This window comes from Nicotiana sylvestris, chromosome 6 (genome assembly GCF_000393655.2).
Source record: "Nicotiana sylvestris chromosome 6, ASM39365v2, whole genome shotgun sequence".
Lineage (NCBI taxonomy): Eukaryota > Viridiplantae > Streptophyta > Magnoliopsida > Solanales > Solanaceae > Nicotiana > Nicotiana sylvestris.
The window spans coordinates 13,851,248-13,878,491 of NC_091062.1; the positions used below are offsets into that span (position 1 = coordinate 13,851,248).

The following is a 27,244-nucleotide window of genomic DNA, read 5'->3' on the forward strand; positions in this document are numbered from 1 at the left end:
GCAGTTCTTAGAGTTTGGGAAAATGCAGTCAAGGCATTCAAGGAGGTACACAACAGGCTTGATGGAATGACTGTCTCAGTCAATGCCAGTTTTTATCAACTGAAGGAGGCGATTTTCAACACTCTTACTTATTTCTTGCATCGTTAATGTGGAAGTTTTAGACAATATTTTTTGATGTGCTGTTTTGGACTGGATAACCAGTCGTTGGATGATTTTTTTTTTTGTTTTGTTTGTGCTGTTTAGACAATATGTTTTGTTCTGCCATAAATCTGCAAGCATATCATGCTATAAATCATGTTTTAGTATTTGTGTGTTGTTATATTATCCCCTCTTTGATGATGCCCAAAAGAGGGAGAAAGGATATATGTATATTCGTGCAGGTACATCTATTGCAAGGGAAGTTGACTATAGATACTACAGGAGAAGCTGACTAAAAGAAGTTCCAACTACACCTCTTGAGGGGGAGTCAGAGATCCTGTAGAAGCAGTCGACTAAAGGAAGTAGTCTCGACAGCACCTATTGAGAGGGAGTCAACTGCACTCATTGAGGGGGAGTAAAATATAGTGAAGTCAACTAATATTTATATATATTTTTTGTCATCACCAAAAAGGGGGAGATCGTTGGGTTTTAGTTTTAATGATGAAAAATAATATATTTGCTTTTGGTATAGGAACTCAAGAAAAGCATCCAAGATCGACAAAATCAAAAGGAAGGAATCAATCAAACAACTAAAGATCCGACAAGGAAGTCAATCAGAGATTGATTGAAGCGGAAAAGAAGCATTGAAGATCTTCCAAGATGATCAATCAAGATGCTATTACTGGAAGGACCAAAAATCAAGGAGAAAATCTGGCGCTATCAAGACCTGTGGAAGGAAAGCTATTAAAGTCATCTCATCAAGCAAGAGCAATGGCAAATAACCTTTTTCTTGGAAAGAATCAATCTCTTTCCAAGGATCAAATCTCTAGGGTTGACAAATCTCTTCAGCAACGCCTCCTACAAAGTATTTATACACATCCTTAAGCCTTAGACAAATATTGATCGAACCAAATACCCTCTCTTTGTTCTACTGCAAACAAACATTGTAGCTCTATTAGATTTGCTGCGTAACAAGTTAGAGAAGAAAGAGAGAAAAATACTGGTGAGGCGTTGTATCAAAAAGAAAAGAGTGATATAGAAACTGAGCCATTGGTGTAAACCACACCATTCACGTTGTACTCGAGAAACTTATTCACTGAAAGAGAACTCCCTTGCAACCCAAGGGGACTGGACTAGGATTCACATTGAATCCGAACCAATATAAAAATTCTGGTATCTTAAATTCCTGAACTTTATTTCTTCATCTTAAATTTTGCTCTTATTATTATCTCGTTATTACATCTAGTCGACTAATTAGAAAACTAGTCAACTTGTAGTGATTAAAATATAAAAATAAACAATTCACTCCCCCCCTCTTGTACTTTCACGAGGTATCGCCTCGTAGTCCCAAAAGTAAAATAGCTCACAGTCTTTCCTTATATCACTGCGGGAGCCTTTATTTTTTTGTTTTGAAAATTATTTTTCCGAAATAGCATCCCGCGTTTTACCCCACCTTATCACACCGTATGAATTCTAGTAGTTCACCTACTAGCCACGCGTTTCAAGCCCATCTTATCTCACCGTATACGTTTCAACACCAGAGCTTTTACCACCGCATGCGTATCAATAATCACAACGACACGGCGGAAACCTCGTGCAAATAATAACAACCGCACGGCAGAAACCTCGTGCAACAATAACAACCGCACGGATGAAACCTCGTGCAACAATAACCACAACACGACATAAACCTCGTGCAACAACCAATTAATCACCTCAACAATAATCACGAAAACCAAAACATAACAATTGAAACAATGATATTTCAAGGAGAGGAATTTCAAGAAAAGAATCCCATAGTTAAATAATGAATACGAAATCAAGGAAGTAGGTAATTCAACTAAGCATGTTGTACAAGTTGCAAATAAGAGATAAGACACGTAGACATGTGAAATTAAGCTAAACATGATGACTACACATGCTAAAGTAACTCAATTAAGGCAGTAAAAGGAAACTACTTAGCAAAAATTGAATTTTCAACATTTAACATGTGTATGCACTCGTCACCTCGCGTACACGGCCTTCACATATTGCCAATTACTATAACAGTACCAAATCCTAAGGGAAATTTCCCTCACACAAGGTTAGACAAGTCACTTACCTCAAACCAAGCTCAATCAATCAATAAATAGGTTTTTCCCTCGATTTTTTGACTCCGAACTGCTCAAATCTAGCCAAAAACAATTACATATTATAAATATAACTATAATAAACTAATCTAAATAATGAAATTATGATTTTAGCAAAGAATTGGAAAATCGTCCCAAAAAATTAACCCAGGCCCGCATCTCGAAACCCGACCAAAATAACAAAAATCGAACCCCCATTCGATATCGAGTCCAACCATACAAGAATTATCCAAATCCGACATTATTTCGTCTTTCAAAACTCAAGAATTTGGTCTAAGAACTTTACACCCTTTCCCCCCAACTTTTCAACCCAAATCCTTAATTAGATGAAGAAATCGAAGATAGATTAGTGAAAATTAATAAATAAAAAAATGAGTTAGGAAATCTTACCCCAACAATCCCTCTAAAAATCTCCCAAAATATCGCCTAAATCCGAACTCTCAAGTCCAAATGGTAAAAAATGACATAAACCCTCGATTTTGAAATTTTAATCTGTTGTCTGGTTAATTACACTACACGATCGCGGAAATTCCCATGCGATCGCGTAGAACAAAATAAGCTGCCCAACAAAATGACCTTCATCAACGTGGTATACCCGCCGTGAACGCGGAAAGGACTTTTCCCAAAGCCACGCGACGCGACCGCATAGAGTAAAGCATCCAGTCATCCACTGCCCAGGTCCTCCCCTCTTTACTGCGAACGTGGCAACTGCCACGCGTTCGCGATTCAATGACCCATGCAAGCTTCATGATCGTGTATGACTTCACGTGATCGCATAGAACAAAATCACGACTGTCAAATCTCAGTGCTTCACGATCACATCCCCTCTTCCGCGATCGCATAAGAGGAAACTAGAACTGGGAGAACCAGAATTTCGGCAACTCCAAAATGATCCCAAATGCATCGAACAAGGTCCGAATCACCCCTGAGGCCCCTGGGACCTCAACAATTTATACCAACAAGTCCTAAATCATCATAAGAACTTAGTTGAGCCTTCAAATCACATCAGACAACGATAAAACCACGAATTGCGCATCAACTCAAGCCTAATGAACTTTTGAACTTCTAACTTCTACATTCGATGCTGAACCCTATCAAATCATATCCGATTGATCTCAAATTTTGCACACAAGTCACATTTGACATTACGGACCTGCTCCAACTTCTGGAATCGGAATTCGACCCCGATATCAAAAGTCCACTCTCGATCAAACTTTCCAAAAATCTTCCCAACTTTCGACAATTAATGCCGAAATGACCTACAAACCTCCAAATCAACATCTAGACATGCTCCTAAGACCAAAATCACCATACGGAGCTATTGGAACCAACGAAACTCCATTCCGGAGTCGTCTTGACACAAGTCAAACTACAGTCAACTCCTACGACTTTAATTTTAATTTAGGGACCATGTGTCCCATTCCACTCCGAAACTCTCCCGAACCCGACACCAAGCACCCCGGCAAGTCAAGTAACCACAAAATGAGACAGAGGGAGCAATAAATATGGATCGGGGCTAATACTCTCAAAACGACCGCTGAGTCGTTACAATATTTTATGTGGAAATGACACCAGGTAGCCACTTTTTAGCATGTTGTTTGGAATATATCTACAGTTTATAATGTATTTAAAGATTAGTCAATCCACTCAAACTTCAGGACACGACATCCAAAAGTCTCAAGGTTCCAAACTTCAGGACATCGTGCCCTAAAGTTCAAAATTGTGCCCAAAAATTCGCATCTTATGTCCTGAATTTTAAATTAACTATCAGAAATATAAGATAGTTAGTCTTGAATTTCAAATTAGCAGCTCAAAAACTTAGGACACTAAGTCCCGAATTCCAAATTAGCAGCTTAAATATGACGATAGAAAAATTCAGGATAGTCCCAACGTTTGGACAAATAGACTAATCTTTAAATGCAATGTAAATTATAAAATATATTTTAAATAGCAGTCTTGAAAGTGGCTACTGGTGCGCTTCTCCCATATTTTATTCGTTCTTTCTTATTCTCTCCATTTGCACTATGTGAAAGTGTCTTGAATTTTCAATATAATATACACTGCTCACAAACTAAACTAAACTGACTAAAATCTGTGTCTGGATTTTACTTTGTCTATAAGTAAAGTGTCATGTTTTGTGCGGTGATAGTGTATACTTTTTTTATATATCAATTATAATTAACTTATAATAATAAATAACTCCTCATACCAACCGTAATATGATCAACCTATAAAATATAGGATTAAACGTATTATATATATATATATATATATATATAAAAACTAATTAAATTCATAAGTAAAACACTAGTGCTCTATGTAATGTAGCATCCTACAAGGATTTAGTGTTAGGAAAATGTCAAGGAGAGAATCATTGGAAAATTGGGAATGAGGAGAAAAAGATGGTATCCCTTTTTCTGCAAAGCCACCGTCCAAAAAGGTTCACCAAACACTTACACCACTTGAAAAAAACCCAACTAAATCTTATCTTAAAGTAAATGACTTTTTTCTCTAATAAATATATAGTATATATATAGTTTATAATAATGTCATTTCCAGGTACTCCACACTCCCCATCTTACTTTCTACACTTAGTTTGAATGGTTTTAAGGTTGAAGTGAAGATTGCTTCAGATAATAGAAACTGAGTTTCCATGTCTTGGTCAGACTCATCAGATCACAACTTATTCTCTTCTAGCCTTGCAAGCTATCTTGATAGTATGAAACCTTTTCTTTCTCCCTCTCATCCTTTTCTCCTTTCTGTAATTTATCATGTGTCTGTTAATACTGTTGGATTGTTGAAGAATTAATTTCAACATGAAATAATGCAGCATAATTCATCCTGGTTTGCCATGCACAGTGGCGGATTTATTGGCGGAGCCAAGAATTTTTAACAAGGGAATTCAAAGAAAGACAAAAGTACTCCATCTAGAAGTTTTCTTTATGTTGAAGACTTAAAAGGATTACAGTCAAACCACTTTATAACAGCCTGTCTGTTCCGATATTTTTTGGCTGCTATAGTGAAGTATGTTATAGAGAACATATTTCCTAACATAACATGAAGAATGGTTGGCATTTATAGTGAAATGTTGTTATAGAGGATGACTGTTATACAGAGATCTGACTGTATATATATCTAAAAAAGTTATTTTTACCCTTATATTACTGGATTGATATGTCGTTCAACTGAATTCATTGCTTTCGGAATATGTATATGTATGCAAAATAAAAAAAATTGTATACATATATACAATATAGCATTCTTGTGAACCGACTGACTCTAGATTTTAAATTCGTCTCTGGACATGCATACTGATTTTCCATGGTCTTTATACGAGTGAATGACGTGTTTTTGATAGGAAAGATTCTAATATTACTGCGAGATGGCAGAAAACTCTTGGGAACGTTACGTTCTTTCGATCAATATGGTAATTCTATGTTATTAAGCTTCAGTATTCTAGCTATTTATTTCTATTGTAATTTTTTTTTCTTAGTCACGCTTTATTTTGATATTTAATTAATTTGTCCTCTTTAATGTTTTTGAATAGCAAATATAGTATTGGAAGGTACCTCTGAAAGAGTAATGGTTGGAAATCTCTATTGCGACATACCTTTGGGTCTCTATGTCATTCGTGGGGAGAATGTTGTGCTGATCGGAGAACGGGTAATAATAGTTAATACACTAGAGTTTATCTTCTAATTTTTACACGACTCATCACTAAAAAATCTACTATCATATACTAACAAATATTATTCGCTAATTTTTAAATTACGTATTGTCTCTTACACTGTCAATATATATAATTAGTCTACTTGTGTCTTGAGGTGGAATACTCTCTTCATGCAGTCTCTTATGTGTGTATATTGAGTCAGGGTCAGAGGCAGAAGCCGAGCTACGGGTTCGGCTGAATTAGTAGCTTTTGTTCATACAGTATATTTGCGTTAAGAAATTCATTAAATATGTATAAATATTAAATTTAGAATCCAATTTTTAGCACTTGAAGTCAGTCATTCTAAAATCTAAAATCCATAAGGTAGAAATCCTGACTCCGCCTCTGCCTCTGTATCGAGTACCATAACAAAGGCAGATTAACACAAATCACACCTTTTGTCTCATAGTATATGTTTTTAAATCTTGTTAATGGTTAGTAGTGATGGTGTAGGAGTCTGCCGAGGAGGAGCTTTCGCCACACATGACTTGTGTGTCCGCAGCAGAAATCAAAAGGGTATGACATATTAACACATACTCCGCATTGTGGCCATAAAGTAATATGTCATTAAGGGTAAACCAAAAAGTTTAAGTTAAATTATTTTTACATATAGAGGAATTATTTTTTCTAAAATAGATTGTCTCCATGTGACCTATAGATTATAGATTCGAGCCGTGGAAGCAATTATTAAGGCTTGCATTAGGATAGGTTGTCTACATCACATCCCTTGAGGCGTGTCCCTTCCACCCAACCTGCATGAATGTAGGATATGTCGTGCACTAGACTCTCCCTTTTATTCTTTCTGAAATAGATTCAAAACTAAAAAGAGTGCCAAATAAAATAGGGTATAAAGACGGAGTATTTCCTTATACAGCTAGTTGTGTAGCAGCCGGCTCCTCTTATGAACTTGGTTTCATAGCATTTTGTAGTCTTTACCTTCTATTAAAATTTTATTTTTTTTGTCACATGCAGGCTGAAAAGGCAGACAATGCAGCAGAACTTAAGGGTTCCATGAGAAAGAGAATGGAATTTCTTGACTTTGACTAGTATGTATTATTATATTAATGGTTGTTTCCCTCTCTTCTAGGCCTTTGATGAAGTTGAGCTGATATAGTGGCGTTCTCTTCCAATCGCGTATTCTATCTCAGGACAAACTATCTCTAGATGGGCAAAGTGAAAAGTAGGATTGGCACATCACTCTATTCCAATAAAAAAAAACGCTGTCATCCATGAGATCGGGTATCACTCTATATATTTTGCATGGGGTGGATCAGATGTAGTTAAGGATATGAATCCAATAATTTTGGCTCAGATTCTACATATGTATTTAAAAAATTCACTAAAAAATACAGTAAATCAAATGAATTGTAGTGAAATTTTGAAATAAAATTCATTATATTTAAATCTTGAAACAGCCTCTTGATTTTGCAAGGGCAGAAACTTTTGGTCCTCTAAAGTTTAATGGTGGAACGATGAGGATGCAATGTACGTTGGAGAGGAGAAAAGGCGTGCGTAAAGACTAAAGAGGACAGAAAAAAGAGGCAGATAGATCTAGTGGAGCAAAAATAGGTAGAGTGGGACTAGGGGCGGATTTAGAGTAGTAGCGTCAGGTTTATCTGAACTTATAACTTTCGACGTGAAGCATAAATTTATGTATAAAAATTCATTAAAATTTCAACAAAGGGTAGATCTGAACTTATAAGTTTAAAAATATAATGTGTTCAATGCTAAAATGATTAAAAATTGAAACCTTAAAGTTTATATCATGGATCCGCCTTGAGACTTATTGGTTGGTCGAGAACATAGGGGAGGATTCAAAATTTTAAATTAATGTATATTGTATCACTGCACCAACTATTCTTTTTATGAGGGTAAATTTTGTATAAATATTATACAATTTTTTAAAAATATATCAACATATACAATTTGGTTGCTTAATAAAAAGTTTAACCTATATCTAAATTCTAAGGTAACCTCCATAAAAAGTGAGATCATTATCAATGTATATAAGTTAAATTTTTTTGTAAAAAAAAAAAATATACCTGCTACATCGTATGACACCCCTTGCATAAGGCTGTTTCCGATTTTCCGTCACCAATTAACCCTAAACTAGCAGAAATAAAATGACATAGCTAATATAGTAGCTTAAGAGTACGTCCATCTTAAAAATGTCGCTTAACTAAAATAACTAATTGGTAAGATGTATGTCGAATTAATTCTAGTATTATTTCATCTTTGATTCTCTTCGTTGTAATAAATAAATAAATAAAAAAAAATAAAAAAAAAATAAAAAGAATCTCTAGTGGTTGACTAAAGGCAAAAGGTTGAATTTCCACTCTCTGATCTTAGGTACTAGTCAATAACAACTTGGTTAAGGAGATTAACCTAGAAATTATTAGCTTAATATAGTTGTACCTAAGGCTATTTAATTTGTACTGTTCTAGAAGGTGTACATAAGTTGTTAGTAAATAGTTGAGAGTAATAGGTCGGTTAGTTTATTCTATAGAGTGTACTGTACATTTCATTTTAATCAATTAAGAAATGATCGAGCTGAACTTTCTCTCTCTATCTCTTCTCCTCTTCTTCTCTCTTCATCTCTGATCTCGATCTTCATGTGAAGCTCAAACATGGAAGACCTAGGGCTTGATTTTAACATGGTATCAGAGTCCGGCTCCATGCAATTCTGACAGTCGAGCTCTAGTATCCTATTAATTTTTTCAATCTCTAATTTTCCCTAATTTTTTTCGTTTTTTTTCTGAAATTGTTCACTACTTGTGAAATCTTCAAAATTCATCATTTTTTTGCTGAAATGGCCATCGATACTCCTGATACGAATGTTGGATCATCACATGCAAACACCCAAACACTCGATTGCAATCATCCGTTATATGTACATCCTTCGGACACGCCAGGTATCTCATTTGTGCCAGAGTTACTAATTGAAATAGAAAATTATTCGAAATGGAGTAAGTCTATAATAATGTTACTATTAATGAAGAATAAACTAGATTTTATAGATGGAACATGTACTAAAGAACAGTATGCGAAATATATTTTTAGATTAAGGTAATGGGAACGGTGTAATGCCATAGTCCAATCATGGATAAGAAGTTCAGTACTACCAGAACTTAGAAGAGGAATTGTGTACTCTTCAGATGCGCAAAAGGTGTGGAAATCCATGAAGGATAGATTTGATAAGGTGAATGCCACAAAAAATTATCATATGAACAAGGAATAAGTTCCTTGACACAAGGAATCTCTAGTGTATCTGTGTACTTTTCTAGGTTGAATGATCTATGGGATGAATTTGAGTAGATTATCCCTTTTCCTGGTTATGATTGTAAGAAGTCCAGATAATTTGTTGTGTTCTTACACCAGTAGAAACTTATGAAGTTTCTAATGGGACTAAATGAGACTTATGCACCACAAAGAAGTCAGATATGATGATGCACTCAACACCAACACTTAATCAAGCATATTTCATGATCATTTAAGAGGAAAGTCAGAGAATGAGTAGTGGATCTTCTACACATAATGGGATTCTAGGTGGTGCACTGTAGCCAGTGATGAAGCCAGAAAATTCAATAAGGATGTTCAAAATTTGGACACCCTTTGCTAGTGGGCTAAACAAGGGTGTTCAAAGTCTATTTTCAATCAATAACAAGTAATATTTTACCTTATACGTAGTATAATTTTTCGGCGAAGGGTGGTTAGTTGACCACTCTTGGGCCAAAATAGCTTCTCCTCTGCCTGTAGGTATAGACAGCAATGCACTTGTAACTGTCAATGCTTCCAACATGAGACTTAGGAGGAACAATATATTGTTATGTGATTACTGCAAGATGAAAGAACATACGAAGGATGCTTGCTATAAACTGAATGGACATCCACTAAGTTTTAAGTTCAATAACAATAAGAGGAGAGGAATATAAGACAATAGTGGACCTATGGCTCATAATGTGAATGTCGGGGATGAGTTTCAAAATGTAGGAAATACATATGTTGTGCAAAATGTTCCAACTGTTCCAACTGTGTAGGCTTTCACTCCAGAACAGTATCAGCAGATTCTCAAGCTCTTAAGTAAAGAACTTCAGCCAGCAGAAGTTGCTAACATGGTAGGTAAATTACTAACTGAACATAGCTATTGGATTATTGATTCTGGTGCTTCAAATCACATGGTATCATCCTTGAATCTCTTGTCAAGTATCACCCAAATACCTGAGCCTAAATCTTCCTCAGTGCATCTGCCTAATGGTAATAGTACCAAAATTACTCACATTGGTTCTTGTAATCTATTTAACTCATAAACCATTCATGGTGTACTCTATATACCTGAATTCAAATATAATCTGTTGTCTATATACACTAAAGAGTTAAATAGTTCTATCAACTTTTATCCTGATTTTTTATCTTTCAGGACCTCTCTAGTGGCATGGTGAAGGGGATTGGTAGACTCAGAGGAGGGCTCTACATCTTCAATCCTTCAGCATCTGCTACTACCTCTTCTTCCTCCAACTGTATGACAGTCTCACATCAACAAAGTTCAAGCTTCCAGTGGCATCAAAGACTGGGCAGTGCCCTTATGACAGTCTTACAAACTATACCTGAAATAAATAAGTACTTGTTTAAGCCATCTACTTGTAATTGCCCTGTTTGTCCTCTTGCTAGGCAAGTTAGATTGCAATTTTCCATTAGTACTTCTAAGTTTGTTTGCTCTTTTGAACTAGTCCATATGGATGTTTGGGGACCCTATAGAGTATATACTTACAATGGCTTCAAATACTTCCTAACTCTTGTTGATGACTATACTAGAATGACATGGACTTTTCTCTTGAGACTAAAGAGTGATGTGTATGTTGTTTTAAAAGATTTCCTTCAACTTGTAGAAAACCAATTTGGTACTATTGTCAAATGTGTCATGTCAGAAAATAACAACAACAATGACGATCCAATAAAATTTCACTAGTGGGATCTGGGGAGGGTAGTGTGTATGCAGACCTTACCCCTATCCTGAAGGAGTAGAGAGGTTGTTTCTGAAAGACCCTTGACTCAAGAAGACAAAAAGAGACAATATCAGTACCGCCAACAGAAACCATAAGAAAAATAACATCATGAAAATGAAAAATTAGATTCAAGTGTCAGATCAGACAATGGACATGAATTTTTTAACACTCTTTCTTTCAATTTCTTCAAGTCGGAAGGAATAATTCATCAAAGAAGTTGTGTGCACATTCCACAATAGAATGGAGTTGTGGAGAGAAAACACATACACCTTCTTGAAATAGGAAGAGTCTTAAGATTTCAAGCCAACACACCTTTAAAATTCTGGGGTGATTACATTCTAACAGCAGCATACATCATTAATAGACTTCCTAGTTCTGTTCTACAAGGAAAATCTCCATATAAGATGTTCCATGGAAAAACCCCTTCTTTTTACCACATTAGAACAATGGGGTGACTTTGCTATGCCACAAAGACTAAGTTCCATGATAAATTCAATCCTAAATCTATTCTTGGAGTCTTCATGGGGTATGGACCAACACAAAAGGGATATAAAGTATATGATATTGCTTCTAACAAATTCATGATTAGTAGGGATGTTGTCTTCAAAGAAGGAATCTTTCCTTTCCGACATCTTAAACACGGTTTCTTAGTTATTCCTTATCCAAATCCTAGTTATCTTGTCTCAGATATCTTTCCTCCTTCCAATATAGCACCAGACACTTCTACCCATATTGAACCGGAAGTCACTGCACTTGACCCTTCAAATGAATCAGCAGACTCGCCTGCTACTTTCTCTAATTCCCCTGTTAGCTCTCCTATTTTTCCTACTCGTTCTTCCCTTTCTGCTCCTTCTTTGTCTACTGATTCATGTCTGCTGATTCATCATCTGACGCTCATGTTGTATCCCCAAACACAGGTGTTGTCCTAGTTACCAATCTCACAAAAGTCAGGAAGTCAGGTAGGGTCTCTAAACCTCCTATATGGCTGACCGACTATGTGCATCCTCCCCTGCCTTCTACTTCTGCCTCGACTTCATCTCTTTATCCTATACATCAGTTCATTTCCTATTCTCATCTTTCTCCTACCTAGCTTCTTTTTCTTATGACACTGAACCAACCTCCTTTTCCCAAGCTGTTAAAGATGACAGGGGGATCAAGGCTATGAAACTTGAGATTGAAGCATTAGAACAAAACAACACTTGGGAAGTAGTGAATTTGCCTCCTGACAAAGTCCATATATGGTGTAAATGGGTGTACAAAATTAAGTACAATGTTGATGGCAAAGTGAAAAGATTTAAGTCCAGACCGGTAGCAAAGGGCTATACCAGCAGGAAGGGATTGACTTTCATGACACTTTCTCACCTGTGCTCAAAATGACCACAATAAGGACTGTTATAACGGTTGTTGCACTCAGAAAGTGGCCAATCTACCAAATAGATGTACATAATGCATTTTTAAATGGTGACTTACATGAAGAGGTTTACATGACTATATCTCAGAGATTTGGTAGACAGGGGGAGCATAGGGTATGTAGACTACTCAAATACCTCTATGGCTTGAAGCAAGCTTCTAGGCAGTGGAATTTGAAGCTAACACAAGCACTTCTCATGTTTGGTTTTCATCAAAGCAGACATGATTACTCTTTGTTTACTAAAACAACTAATGGAAAGTTTGTTCTCATATTTGTCTATGTAGATGACTTACTTATTACAAGTAATGATCAAGAAGATATTAATACATCAAAAGCAGCTTTGCATCAGAACTTCAAACTGAAAGATCTTGGAGAGTTGAGATACTTTCTAGGAATCGAAATTGCTATATCAGCAAAAGGCATTTTTATGTCTCAAAGGAAGTATGCTTTGGAGATAATCTTAGAGGCGGGACTCTCAGGATCAAAACCCAAGAAGACTCCAATGGAACAAAACTTAAAACTTATAAGCACAGAATTTGATAAGATTGTGAATGAGAACACTGATGACAGTGTCTTGGAGGACAGAAGTCTTTTTCAAATACTGGTTGGTAAGCTTCTGTATTTTACAATCACAAGACCTGATATTGCATATGTAGTACAAAGTCTAAGCCAATTTATACATGCTCCAAAAAAGTCTCATTATAATGTTGCATTATATGTTGTGAGGTACATCAAGGATCAGCCTGGACTTGGACTTCTCATGTCAAGCAATAGCGCAGAGAGAGTTCAGGGATTCTGTAATTCAGGTTGGGGATCATGTCCCATGTCTAGGAAGTCAATTACAAGGTTTTGTATCAAGTTGGGGAGTTCTCTCATATCATGGAAGGCAAAAAGCAGGCTACTATCTCGAGGAGCTTAGCTGAAGCTGAGTACAGAAGTATGGCACATACAGTGGCAAAGTTGACATGGTTGAATGGTTTACTGAAGGAACTAACAGTAGATATTAAAGAGCCTATGGAGTTATATTGTGATAACAAAGCTGCCTTACGAATTGCTGCAAATCTCATCTACCATGAAAGAACAAAACACACAAAAATTGATTGTCATTTCATAAGGGAGAAGATTCAAGATGGGTTAATCAAGATCGCGCACATAGGAAGTAATGAGCAACCAGCTGACATTTTGACAAAGGCTTTGGGACACCAACAGCACGCGGTTCTGGTATCCAAGTTGGGAATGAAAAACATTTTCCATTCTCAACTTGAGGGGAATATAGAACTTATTAGCTTAATATAGTTGTACATAAGGCTATTTAATTAGTATTGTTCTAGAAGGTATACATAAGTTGTTAGTAGATACTTGAGAGTAATAGGTTGGTTAGTTTGTTATATAGGGTGTACAACACATTTTATTTTAATCAGTAAAGAAATGAGCTGAACGTTCTCTCTCTATCTCTTCTCCTCTTCTTCTCTTTTCATCTCTGATCTCGATCTTCATGAGAAGCTCAAACATAAAAGACCTAGGGCTTGATTTTAACATTAACAAAGTATTTCGGGTCTTAAATAGGAAACTCTATAGATTCTATAATTTAATGTTCCTCAAAATAGTGATAATCTTCAACAACATGCGTGGAACTAATAGAAAACTATGTTTAGTGCAACGTCCAAATTTTACTCGATATCATTAAAATAAAATTAAAAAGTATTATCTTTTCTTTACATCTAAAGTATTTTATTGATCTTGAGTTATGGAAAACATCAAGGATAAAAACTGAAGAAAATAGTTATGAAAAAGGGTAAAAATGGGTGTCAGTTGATTTTGATTTTTATGATGACATCAATTAAAATAGGGAAAAGGTCCAAAGTTTGTTCCCGAACCATGCGAAATGGTTCAGATATGCGAAATGGATAATTAGCATCTCAACACTTTGATTAGCACCTGGGACTGCCACGTGTTCCCACGTAGTCAACTATTATTAGAGGGCAATATCTAAACCCTTTCTTAAAATTTAGCGGCAAATTTAGACCTTTTCCCTTTTATTTTTCCTTACTCTCACTATCATTTATTTATCGCTGATTGTCAAAATATGCCTTGTTTCTTCCTACTTCTATTGTGGATTTTGGGGTACGTACCCTGCATTTCTGCAAAAAGTTGTTTCCACAGTTCAAATCCGTGACCTCTTGGTCACATAGTAGCAACTTTACCAATTATGCCAAGGCTTCCCTTACCCGTTAACAATGCTTAAAAAGGAAATTATTCAACTAAATAGCACACTGATCATCTTTTATTGACACTCAGATCAAACTACACACCAATAGCTTGAATACTAAGATGAGACAGGAAATGAGCAACTGTTTCCAAGGCCCAGGTTGCCCAAATATGATGGAGACAATATAAGTACAGATCTTTTAAAGAAACTAGCGAAAGAAACAAAAGACTAAGCCTGTTCACTCGGGGAAGGTGAGCAAAGAGACGAGGGATTCATGAGCAGGAAAACGCGAAACGAGCTCAGAACGTTTCGCCAGTTCAAAATCATCAAACTGGAATGCTGGAGCACAGGTGCATCCAACTAAAGAGAAGTGCTTCTCACCATCCCTGGCAGGCGCTTTTGTTACTTTCATGTCAGCAGAAATGCTGAAGTCCCTCGTGGGAAATGCGCCAAACCATACGTTTGGAGGTACTGTATATTGCACCAGTTGATCATCTGCAAGCGGATCAGGTCCGATGCAAGTTAACTTCACCTTGCCATCAGTCTCATTTAGTTCCATCACCTGAAAACACAGACAGTGTCATCACTGTGTGCTAGCTTGTAAAACTATATTATTTCTAGGAAAATATTAGTGAACAAGCAATGCATACTCTTAACAGGGAATAAAAAATGTTTCTATTATCCGGTTATGAATATCAAAAATAAGAAACAAGAGTTCCAGACCAGATATGATAACTAGATGCTGAGGCGGATCCAACCTTTAAACTTGATGGGTTCAACCTTTAAAAATCCTGGCAGTAAACTCATTGTATTTTTTAAATTATGGATTCAAATTTTTACTGAATATTTTGTACTTTTTCACACACACACATACATATATATATCCTCTGGGGGCAGGCAGTGGATTCTCCTCCTATTGGAAGTGTTGATCTTGAAGTCTTACAGAGCATGTTTAACTGTCACAGCTGATAGATCAAACTTCCATCCGACTGTGATCAATAGGGCCCTAGACATCCTTAAACGTGATCCTACTTTGAGAAGAATTTCAACTCAAAATAAATGGAACAAGAAAACAATCTCCTGTTCAATGATATTTATTCTCTCTTGGCTTGGTATAGTATTCACACAGTTTTAACAAAGTGTTTTTCTCATAGTAAATGCAACATACATAAAACAATATTCTAGGCAATCAAGGAATAAATTTCAAAAACATACGGTGGCGAAACGACAATCCTCATCTAGAGGCCAACACTGCTAGCCTTAAAGCCAAAAAGGACAAAATATTTAGTGATACTAACCCCGGTATAAAATATGGATTTGTATGTATCCCGTATATCGTTATGGATAATAGCTAATGGTTTAACAAATTTTATACCAAAATAGTGGGATGAACTATCTCATAGAAGATGGGATAGCTAATCTCATGTGATATCCCTATTTATCCACATGGTAATCAAACGATATTACTAACATTGTGGTTTAATTTTATGGGTAGTAATAAATTATAAAAGTTACTGAAGTTGCCCAAATGTCGTAAATTATTCTATAGTTTCCAAATGAAAATTAGAAAAAGTGATTTTCACAATTTTCACGAAAAATCAAAATTTTACTAAGTGAAATTTTAACTATCCACTCCAAACTACTTTTTTTCAGATTTCACTTTTTTATGTAAAACAACCACTAAGTAACCATAAAAGTGCAGTCAAATAATTATAGTTGCACCAAGTTGGGTACAGTGATTTCCATCTTCTGTTTTCTTTTCACCTTTCTTGGCTTCTACAAAGGGAGATCAACATTAATCACTCAATAAATAGAAAAAATGACTTTTCGGATGAAAGCTTCGACATCCCCAAAATTAAAAGAGATTAATGAACCAGTCGTTTGGAAATTCTTGTATACATTTCCCATGAAAACATTTTACTCTTTCCAGAATAAACCAAATATTTTTCTCGAAAAATTATTAAAATGAGAGGAAAAAATTAAGTAATTTATTTATCTAACCGATTAAGGAGAGTACAATCTTTACTTCTATACATTGACGTGGTCATTTAGAAGTGACCACCTAAATAAATCATAAATAGTGGAACTAAATACCTGAAAAATAACAGCTTAAATTACTACACATGTAACCACAATATTAATTTACGAACTGTTGTGGTTATTTATTACTAATGTAATTTACGATCTACAGCATGTTGAATTCAATAAACAATAACTTATGTTCAAGTTTTGAGATAACTAAAGTGTTACGATTGTGTCGAATAATGGTAACTACAACATTAGTTTATGATGTACTAGCAGCCTTCAGTAACATATTATTCAAATGGCAAATACTGCAGCAAATTTTATAGTGGAGTAACAAAATATCCCCACACGACAAACTTTTACTCTTCCCAGAATGAAAGCAAAGGGGTTGATTTGACACATTTTCCCATGGTAAAATATCTTTTTAGTCCATCGTAAATTGTAATGTCCCATTAAGGCGTTGACGATCTCGACATGCAATTACGAATGCTTTGATTGATGTAATAATTACTCTCTCTTAACATTACTTAGAACCACAAATTGAGGTAACGCCACCAAAATTTTGAAACTCAGCCATTAGGGTTTACAAAGGCGGTAAAAAAAAGGTATGGAACAGCATATTACACTCTTTCCTTTAGATGAAACATCGTTTATTTCATTCAATCCAAGATACTAGTAATATCTTATGATTACATACCCTGTATCTTTTAGAAATTGTCCTTATACTCTTCTTGAATGGCTATAATTGTTTGCAGTTGGCACAAACTTCTTCTTGGACATAAAATCGTAAGGATAACAAATTATGTAGTAGCAATTCTCTCTAGTATGACCTTTTTATGTGATGACGATCACATTGCAGTATAAGTCCTCTTTTTAGGTTTCAAATTGCTTCCTTCGGCAGTGTATATTGCCATTGGCAACTCTTAAACTTTGATGTCCTCCTTGCGAGTAAGATCTATCTTAAACTTTCGAGGGCATGGTTGTATGAGTTATTAAGTCCCATAAGGAACTGAAATGGCCTCTGAGACTGAAAATGCTTAAGAAACCGTGTAGATTTTACCGTTTTTCAAAAAAAAAAGTGTCATGTAAGTCCAGAAAGATGCTATGGACAAGCCTGTTCGGAAAATGGGGGTATATGTTTAAGTTTGTATTATCAGTTAAACAAGCGTTGATTTAAAGGTATTATGACATTTTTAAAGTAATTGATCCCTAACCTCTCTGATTTTCTTGGCATCATCCGTTAAACAAACGTTGATTTAAAGGCATCAAGACGTGTTTCAAGTAGTCGATCCCCAAACTTTCTGGTTTTGCAGATACCATGGCCTCATCATCAAACAAACCAGGGACACATCAAACTAGAGAAAACATTCCCCTTCCGGCCAGGCAAGTACCTTCAGAGTGGGAAATGAATATCGAAGAGTTAAAGCACTGAGATAAAGTCGAGGCTGCCTATCGCTCAACTATCAACAACTTAACTGCCAAACGTGATGATGCAAAGACTACACTGATAGAGAGCATAATGAAAGGAAACTGTGTTATCTACTTTAAAATTCAGGTCTGTCTGTAGCTCGACGAGGCTTTAAAGTGTCGAATGTTAGTTTTAGATTTAGCCTACCGCCAAGGACAGCGTTTGGTGGATAGGGACTGAATTATTCAAGTCATGTACAATCCAAATGTCAGGAACTGCAAAATATGTCGTGCGGCCCCGCATGGATTGTCATAACCAAAATGGTACCACCTATTGACTTTTACTAAGTCTAAGCAAAAAAGGGCGGTACACTACACAAACACCTAAACTGATCCAAACATCACTGCTAGATAAGTTTGTCATTTTCCGATCCATGACCCTCGTTAGAGGACTCCGACTGAGTTCCCCGTTGTGACTCTGGAGGTGTGTCACCTCTGAGAATGCATCGCATTTGATACATGTCAATAGCAATCGTTTCCAGAATTTGCTCAATAGAAAGAGTGTGACAATCCATGTGGGGCCGCACGACATATTTTGCAGTTTTATGATTGTACTTGACTTAGTGCGGTCCCTATCCACCAAACGATGTCCTCGGCGGTAGGCTAAATCTACAGCTAGCATTTGACACTTCAAAGCCTCATTGAGCTGCAGATGGACCTGAATTTCAGAATAGATACCACAGTTTCCTTTCATCATGCTCTCTACAAACTGGTTTGTTTGATGATGAAGCCATAGTATCTGCAAAGCCAGAAAGTTTAGGGATCGACTACTTTAAACACGTTTAGATGCCTTTAAATCAACATTTGTTTAAAAGATCATACTAGAAAAATCAGAAAGGTTAGGGATCAACTACTTTAAACACGTCCTGATATCTTTAAATCAACGTTTGTTTAACAAATAATACAAACCAAAATCTAAACATATGCCCCCGCCCCCCCCCCCCCCCAATTTTCCAAAACGGACGGGGCTTGTCCATAGCATCTTTCTAGACTAACATGATACCCTTAACACACTTTTTTTTTTTGGAAAACAGTGAAATCTACATTGTTCCTGAAACATTTTCAGTCTCAGAGGCAATTTCAATTCCTCATAGGACTAAATGACTCATACAGCCATGCCCCTAGAAGACAACCTAGAGCCTGTTTGGCCAAGCTTCTGGGAGGCCAAAATTACTTTTTGTCAAAAAAGTACTTTTTGAAAAATTTAAAGTGTTTGGCCAAAATAAAAAAGTACTTTTGATTAGTAACATAGGCAGTTTTTTGTTTTTGGGAAGAAACTACAAATTCTAGTTCCAAGAAGCAGAAGCAGAAAATTAATTTGTTCAAGACAAAAATAACCTTACAACAAAGTTATATTTTCCAAATTATCCCTCATTAATTTAACATTTTTCTTTTCCTTTTCTATTTTCTTTTTATTTCTACTATACCTTTCTTTTCTTTATTATTTTAATCAAACTTCTATTCTTTTTCTCCTATTCCTAAGAGTAGATCTTAAATTTATATTGAATTATGTATTTAGACATAATTAAACTATCATATAAACAATAAGTAATCCGAACACTCAATGTTATTGCTTGGAATAACTATATCTTATATTGATTGGAATTTTTAATTTATAATTTTATTTTACATTTTATATTTTAATTGAATTATTTTATGATGAATATTTAAATTTATTTTTCTTTTCTAAATAATAGTAATTGCAAATTGAACATTTACTGTCCTCTTTCGTAATTTGATACTTAAAAGTACTTTTTTAAAAGATTGGTCAAACACAATGAGCTTCAAAAAGCATTACTCAACCAAATTGGCCAAACACAAACTGCTATTTTGCAAAAGTACTTTTTCAAAATAAGCAGCTTTTGGCAGCTTGGGCAAACGGACTCTTACTAGCGGTGACGACATCAAAGTCTAAGAGTTGCCAATGATAATATACACAGTTAAAGGAAGCAATTGAAAACCTAAAAAGAGGACATATGCTGCAATGTGATCACCATCATATAAAAAAAGTCATACAAGGGAGAATTGCTACTAAATAATTTGTTATACTTCAGATTTTAAGTCCAAGAAGAAGTTTGTGTCAACTGCAAACAATGTGGTCATCAAAAAGAGTACTGGGACAATCAATCTCAAAGAGATACAGGGCAAGCAATCATAAGACATTACTAATGTTCATGAATTGAATGAAATAAATGATGTTTTACATGAAGGAAAGAGTGTAATATGTTGTTCAATACCTTTTTTACCGCTTTTGTAAAACGGTTGAAATTCAAATTTTGGGTAGTGTTACCTAAATTTGTTCTGATTAACATTAAGAGAGTAATTACTACAACAATCAAAGCGTTTGTAATTGGAGGTCTTGTAAGAAACTCCAAAAATTTAGTTACCTACTTACCTCGTAGCTTTACATGCCAAACTGCCAAGATCGTGAGCGTCTTAAAGAGACACCACAATTTACAGTGGACTAAAAAGATATTTACCATGGGAAAATATGTCAAATTAACCCATCTACTTTCATTCTGGGAAGAGTAAAAGTTTGTCATGGGAAAATGTAAAATTTGTTACTCCACTATAAAATTTTGTTATGCAAAGAGTAAAAGTTTTTCATGTAGGTATATTTTGTTACTCCACTATAAAATTTTCAGCATTATTTGCCATTTTAATAATGCGTTATTGAAGGCTGCTAATATATCGTAAATTAATGTTGTAGTTACCATCATTTGACACAAAAACGTTATATTTTAATTAGCTCAAAATATGAATATAAGTTATTGTTTATTGAATTCAGCAGGCCGTAGATCGTAAATTACTATTGTAGTTACCTGTAGTAATAAGTAACCATAGCAATTCGTAAATTAATGTTATGATTAGATGTATAGTAATTTAAGCTGTTATTTTTCAGGTAATTAGTTCCATTGTTTATGATTTATTTAGGTTACCATATTTAAAGGACCACATCACTGCATAAAAGCAGAAGTAAAACTCATACTCGTACTCTCCTTTAATTGGCTAGATAAATAAATTACTTAACACCTTAATTTTTTTTCTAATTTTAATAGTTTTTCGAGAAAAATATCTGATTCATTCTGGGAAGAGTAAAACTTTGTCATGTGGAAATGTAAAAAGAATTTTCAAACGACTGGTTCATTAATCTCTTTTAATTTGGAATATCGAAATTGTCATCCGAAAAAGTAACTCCTATTTATTGAGTGATTGATATTGATTTCGCTTTGCAGAAGCCAAGAAAAGTGAAAAGAAATACACAAAAGTGAAATCATTGTACCCAACTTGGTGCAATTATAATTATTTGACTGCAATTTTATGGTTATTTTGTGGGTATTTTACATAAATAATAAAAAAAAAGTAAAATTTGAAAAAAAAACATAGTTTGGAGTGGAACGTGAAAGTTTCACTTAGTACAAATTTTGAATTTCTGTGAGTGGAAAGTGAAAATTCGGAGTGAAAATTGTGAAAACTGGTGAAAACCATTTTTTCTAATTTTCATATGGAAACTACAGCAGTAATTTACCACATTTTGCCAACTTCAGTAACTTTTGTATATTATTTCCCATATAACTAAGCATTATAAGTGTTAGTAATATTGTTTGGTTACCAAGTAGGATAAACAAGGATATCCCATGGGATTAGCCATACCATATGAGATAGCTCATCCTACTATTTTGGTATAAAATTTATCCCACCATTAGCCATTACCCATAATCAAATATGGAATAAATACAAACCCATATTTTATGCTAGAATTAGGATCACTAAATATTTCATTTTGGTATTTTTGGGTTTAAGGCGAGGAATGTTGGCCTTCAGATAAGGATTGTCGTTTTGCCACAGTATCTTTTTGGAATTCACACCTTTATTGCCTAGAATTTAGTTATTATGTATCTTGCATCCTAGAAAAATTGTTGTGGGATTAAATCTTCGAAAAATGCTTCATTCAACTGATCGTTCGATCTTCCAAAACAAAAGTCTGCATCTTTGGACCATGGTTATTAGACCTATCCAGAGAGGGTGTGGGTGTTTAGGAAGGAAGTTGTTGTTTAGAGCCTCTATTGGGTGTGTATAAACGGATTGTTATGATATCCAGAATTAAATCTTGAAATTAATAATTTCATCGGGAGATTCTAATGAAATCATAGTCCTTGCATAATGGATTGTTAACGGAATATCTGTCTTCAATCCGGTTTAGCTTTTTTCCTTGTTGTTCATATATACTCGAGGGACAATTTCCATTGATGGGTAAATCAGGCACTAACTTTCATTGTTCTTATCTAATTGAGAAAATCACAAATACTGGAATGGCAAACAACCAAAAAAGAGAAGAACATACTTATCTTCAAATAATTTTACTAATTATCTAACTGAAACCCTGCAAGAAATAATTCCATAGCAAGTATTATGAGAAAAACACTTTGCTGAAAGTGTGTGAGTATTACACCAAGCCAAGAGAGAGAAAATATCATTGACAAGGAAATTGTTTCCATTTATTTCAAGTTGAAATTCTTCTCAAAAAAAATTTGCACAATATTCTTAATCCAATATGTTTTGAGTCTACCATCCTCTAGATTTACTAGAAATTAATTAACTCATCAGAAGTAAGACGATTTTTTGCTCAAACCTCAGTTTTAGTTAAGCTGATAATTATATCATTCAATCACATTTGCTCAATTAAAAGTAGGATAAACCAATCCCTAAAGGTAGGGTCATGTTTAAGGATGTCTAGGGCCCTACTAACCACTGTCAGATGCAAGTTTGATCTGCCAGCGGTGACCTTTAACACGCTCTGTAAGACTTCAAGATCAAGACTTCCAACAGGAGGAGAATTCACTGCCTTCCCCCAGAGAGAGAGAGAGAGAGTGTATATATATATATATATATATATATAATCCGTGTTAGGAATATGGGTTCATATGAACCCATAGCCGAAAGGCTACATCAAATCCACCATTTTTGAGATGTGGCCAAGTGGTGTTCAATCAAGGTGAGATGATGAGGCATGGAAAGAAAAAGCTATGTTTGAATTGCAATGAACTGCAGTTGGAATTTGTTTTATGTCATACGGTCCCTTGCTGGCCAGTCATAAGTCTAGTATGTCATTTACTATTCAGAGCAGCCAAATGGCAGAAACTGCCTGAAAATGAAATATGATGACCCTTAGTCCCTTACAGTTCTTTAAAGTTTGCTTAACACTTGTGTTTGAGTCATGCCAGCCAAATCATTTCCAGTTTACACATTAACACAAAGCCAGATACTAAATATACAGAACGATGCAGAAAACAGGTCTAACACAAAGATGATATGGACCACAAGAAAGATCATTCACTATAGTGTATGAGTAGTTACCGTAAGTGGCTCTCCCATGTAAAAATGCCATGTTTCTGAACATGGTATCCGATGAAGGTGAGACGAACTTCCAGAAGGCACCAAGAAGTAAATGCATGTACTGATAGGTCGATCAACCTTAACTGCAAAGGCGTAATCAGAAAGATCAGGAAGAAACAAACCAATTTGAGAAATTTCAACCAGTATTCTTTGTTATGAGGTAAATGATACTCATATTACACTTGAGAAACTAGTCAGAACTTAAGAACAGAAAACAGAATTCCATCATCTTGACGAAATATTTTAAGTGCTCAAGACAATGGAATGCTCCAATTAGAGGCAGAACACCACGAGCATTGAAGTTGAAGGAGTCACCAAAATTTACTCCAGTTCTTAACACGTTTTTGCAAGTTAACTTTTTCGATAAAAGGTCAGTGTACCTTCTTTTTTGCGAGTTAACCAACTGATTTTTTTTTTTTTAGAAAAGGTCAGTGCACCAGTGAAGTGGACATGCTTTGTTATTGTCTCGTGGATACAGAACACTTTAATCAAATCTTCATTGAGGAGAAAAATCTGTCTAGTGCTCCCAATAATTTATCAAAAGAAACAGCTGCCATTTATTAAACTTCTGAATGGAGTTGAATTCAATAATACATCCAGTATGCAGAATGGCTCAAATCATTCGCAAAACTATCTTTCTTGTCCAAGTTTATACACTTAAAAGATCAAGTTGCTATTCTTGTTCTCCAAACCAAAATTTCTCCACTACTTTTGCTTAGTGTAGAAATTCAAGAGGCTTGTCATATCGATGAAAGCTATTTGCATTCAATTCCATAGCAGTCTCACAAATGAGAGGGAAAGTGTGTATAAGGTGTTTCAAGCCTTAATCTTTTGTGTCCTACATTCATATTTTTTCCAGTAGGTTCGACAATGTATAGATCGTCAAGGCGATCCGAAAGTGCATCGAGTAATTCATACAGAGCCATCGAACCGGCCCAACCAGCAACCAGAGTTGTATGCATTATATGAACAGAAAGCAACCGACCGGGGATCATTCAATATAACCCTATCTGTAAAGGCGTTCGACTCAATATTCTTGAAGGAATTCTTTAGCTACATGTGACCTCCACACATGATTTTACCTTCCTCCCTCTTTTTCCTTTGTGCATTGAGTTCCATGGAATCGTTATCCGTTGGTGGAGAAAATGGAGAAAGATTTAGATCTAGAGATTTATAGGTCTTTCGAGACAACTTACTTCCATATGGTTTTAGTTTACGTCGTCCCCTTTTAATACCTTCACTCACCATGGCTTCACACCTACGGATCTCAAGCGACCTTCTCTCATTTTAACCTCAATCGTATGCTACTAAAACCATCTTCGACACTTGCAATTAAACTGCATAGTAAAACCCCATAACATCGGAAACAAGCTCTCTACATTTACAAGGTAGGGGTAAGGTCTGTCTATACACTACCCTCCCCGAACCCACTTGTGGGACCACACTATTTATGTTGTTGTTGTTGTTGTGGTAGAACCCTGTAACATTGGAAACAACATTTCAACCTTCACAAGGTAGTAGTAAGATATGCGTACACAATATCGTACCCAGACCCAATTTGTGGGACCGCACTGGTTATGTTGGTGGTGGTGTTGTAGTAAAACCCCATAACCTATATATCCCAAAAAGCCACACGTGGAAGAGAAACAGACAAAGATCCAAAAATCCCATGAGCAGCTTAATTGGAAGGATCAAGATAGATGATAGTTACAAAGATTCAAGACCCACAAATAAAAAACTAAAGAACTTTATACAGAAAGACCCAAAAAAATCAAAAAGTAAAGAACTTTATACAGAACGAACCACAAATCAAAAAAGTAAAGAACTTTATAAATAAAAGACTTACAAGTAGGTGGAAGGTGAGATGTGGAGAGAATAACAGAGAAGTCTCTGAATGTTTCAGAGTAAAATCCGCCTTCTGGGTGTGGCTTCAAGTTTAGCTTTGCTACAATTTTGGAAGCTGTTGGCTCAGTTGAATCTGAAGCCATCTTTTTTCTCAGGGTTTACTGTGGAGCTGGTCTGTGTAACATGTCTACTTCCTCTTGCTGGTTGTTGGAAATTATCAATGCCCTTTTAATTAAATATAACAAATTCTATTGACTAACATGATAAAGAGATAATTGAAACTTTTTCCAAGAAAATGACAAAAATGATCCTTTATCTAGAGGTCTAATCTACAATAATCCCGTAATTATAAGTTATAACCCTAAATTTGCTAAAAGTGAATACGTTTGATCTCTATCAACTATTTAACACATTCGTTCGATTAAGCAAAACTACATACATAGTCAAATAGGATCAGTTAAATGTGTCGCTTTGGACCAAGCCCACACGATTTTCCCCCAAAGGCCACGCACCATTAATAAATCCATACACCGTATATATGTAAGTTTTTAATTTTTTCAGTCACCAATGTGGAACTTTGTTCGCACACGCAACAATCTTACCCTCGAACAGCAAACCAGTTCCACGTGGCCCATTACCACGGGTTAATTTTTGAGATTCATTGTGTGTCACCTTCATCGTTAGAGTATTTTTGGCACCAAAACATGTAACTATATTCTTTTCGTGTGCGCGTCTCCAAACTCGTAAGAGTAAGCCAATCGAGCCTCGCACTATCATTTTGCCATCACATGTACGCCACTCATAGCACATAGTCATCACTAATAACTCGGGCAACTAGTGTCTCAACCAAGTTTAGGTAAGATACTTATCTCACGCAAGCTAAATTAATACTCTAGAAATCCTTTCCCGAGCGAATCGACCTCCGAAAGGCTCAAATCTAGACAAAAACAATAAAGCTCCGATCTTTATCAAAAGTCAACCAAAAAGTCAACCCGGCCCACACCCCAGAACCCGACCAAAAGTCACAAATCCAAACACCCATTTGAATACGAGTCCAATCATACAAGTTTCATCCAATTTTGACTCGTCCCGCTGAACCTGGACTCTGATACCATTTATTAGGCTAAACCAACTCAAAGATACTCTTAACGTGGTGTGATATTGTTAGCTTTGGACCAAACCCGCACAGTTTTCCCCAAAAGGCCTCACATCATTAAGAGATTTCTATATCTTATATGTAGACTCTTAATCTTTTCGGCTACCAATATGAGGCTTTGTTCGTACGTCCAACAAAATGAAATGGAAGGAGTACATTTAGACTTCTTATGTTGTTTAGGAGTTAAGAAGAACTAGACTAACTTATAAATTTAAATTAATAAATAGAAAGAGATGCATTACATATCGTGCCTTTCATGTATATATGCTACTGAATGCTTCACTTCAGTTTTAGAGTTCAAAGCTAGAGATCATCTTGTGACTAACACCTAACGCTCTCCTGATTGGAGCATGTAAGATAGTATGTAATGTTCGCAGTGGCGTATGCAGCATTTTGCGTAAATAGCATCGGCCTATAATCACAATTCTGCTTGTAAGTAGGTTCGATGTAGTGATTTTTAAAATTTACTTTCTGTACCAAATTGCGATATATTATGTATTATTTTCAAGCAGTGTCCCCCTTCTGCATATGTAACTATTAATCTTTTAGAAAATTATCATTTACTCATGCATATATAAGGAAAACTATTTGCGAAGCCGTGTCAGAAGACACCTCTTACTAAAGGATGTCTCTGTCACTAATTAAATATATGGGAAGTCGAAAGGTTATATTCAAAATCTATGTCGAAATTGATCAGTGCAGAGATAATCACACCGTTGCTGCAAGTTTGGATAAGATATTCTTATCTAAGCCTG

General features: G+C 35.5%; 2 protein-coding genes across 6 annotated transcripts; one reads left to right on the forward strand and one right to left on the reverse strand.

The window, feature by feature from the left end:
• Nucleotides 1-4,824: 4,824 nt before the first annotated feature.
• LOC104212332 (sm-like protein LSM1B) lies at nucleotides 4,825-10,789 on the forward strand. Of its 5 annotated transcripts, none has more exons than XM_009761553.2 (6): nucleotides 4,831-4,984; nucleotides 5,626-5,694; nucleotides 5,815-5,930; nucleotides 6,430-6,492; nucleotides 6,949-7,022; nucleotides 10,394-10,787. In XM_009761553.2, coding segments are annotated over exons 1-6 (387 nt in total). In that variant the 5' UTR covers nucleotides 4,831-4,920; the 3' UTR covers nucleotides 10,395-10,787. The 5 variants fall into 5 exon arrangements, with proteins under 5 accessions (XP_009759853.1, XP_009759855.1, XP_009759854.1 ...); XM_009761552.2 differs by lacking the exon at nucleotides 10,394-10,787 and adding an exon at nucleotides 7,125-7,388; XM_009761551.2 differs by lacking the exon at nucleotides 10,394-10,787 and having other exon boundaries at nucleotides 4,825-4,984; nucleotides 6,949-7,388.
• Nucleotides 10,790-14,643: 3,854 nt separating this feature from the next.
• LOC104212331 (uncharacterized) lies at nucleotides 14,644-25,703 on the reverse strand. The gene is made up of 3 exons (XM_009761550.2): nucleotides 25,335-25,703; nucleotides 23,450-23,571; nucleotides 14,644-15,161 (listed from the first exon to the last, which is right to left on the reverse strand). The coding sequence occupies exons 1-3, from the start codon at nucleotides 25,474-25,476 to the stop codon at nucleotides 14,838-14,840; spliced, it is 588 nt and encodes a 195-aa protein (XP_009759852.1). The 5' UTR covers nucleotides 25,477-25,703; the 3' UTR covers nucleotides 14,644-14,837.
• Nucleotides 25,704-27,244: the final 1,541 nt, after the last annotated feature.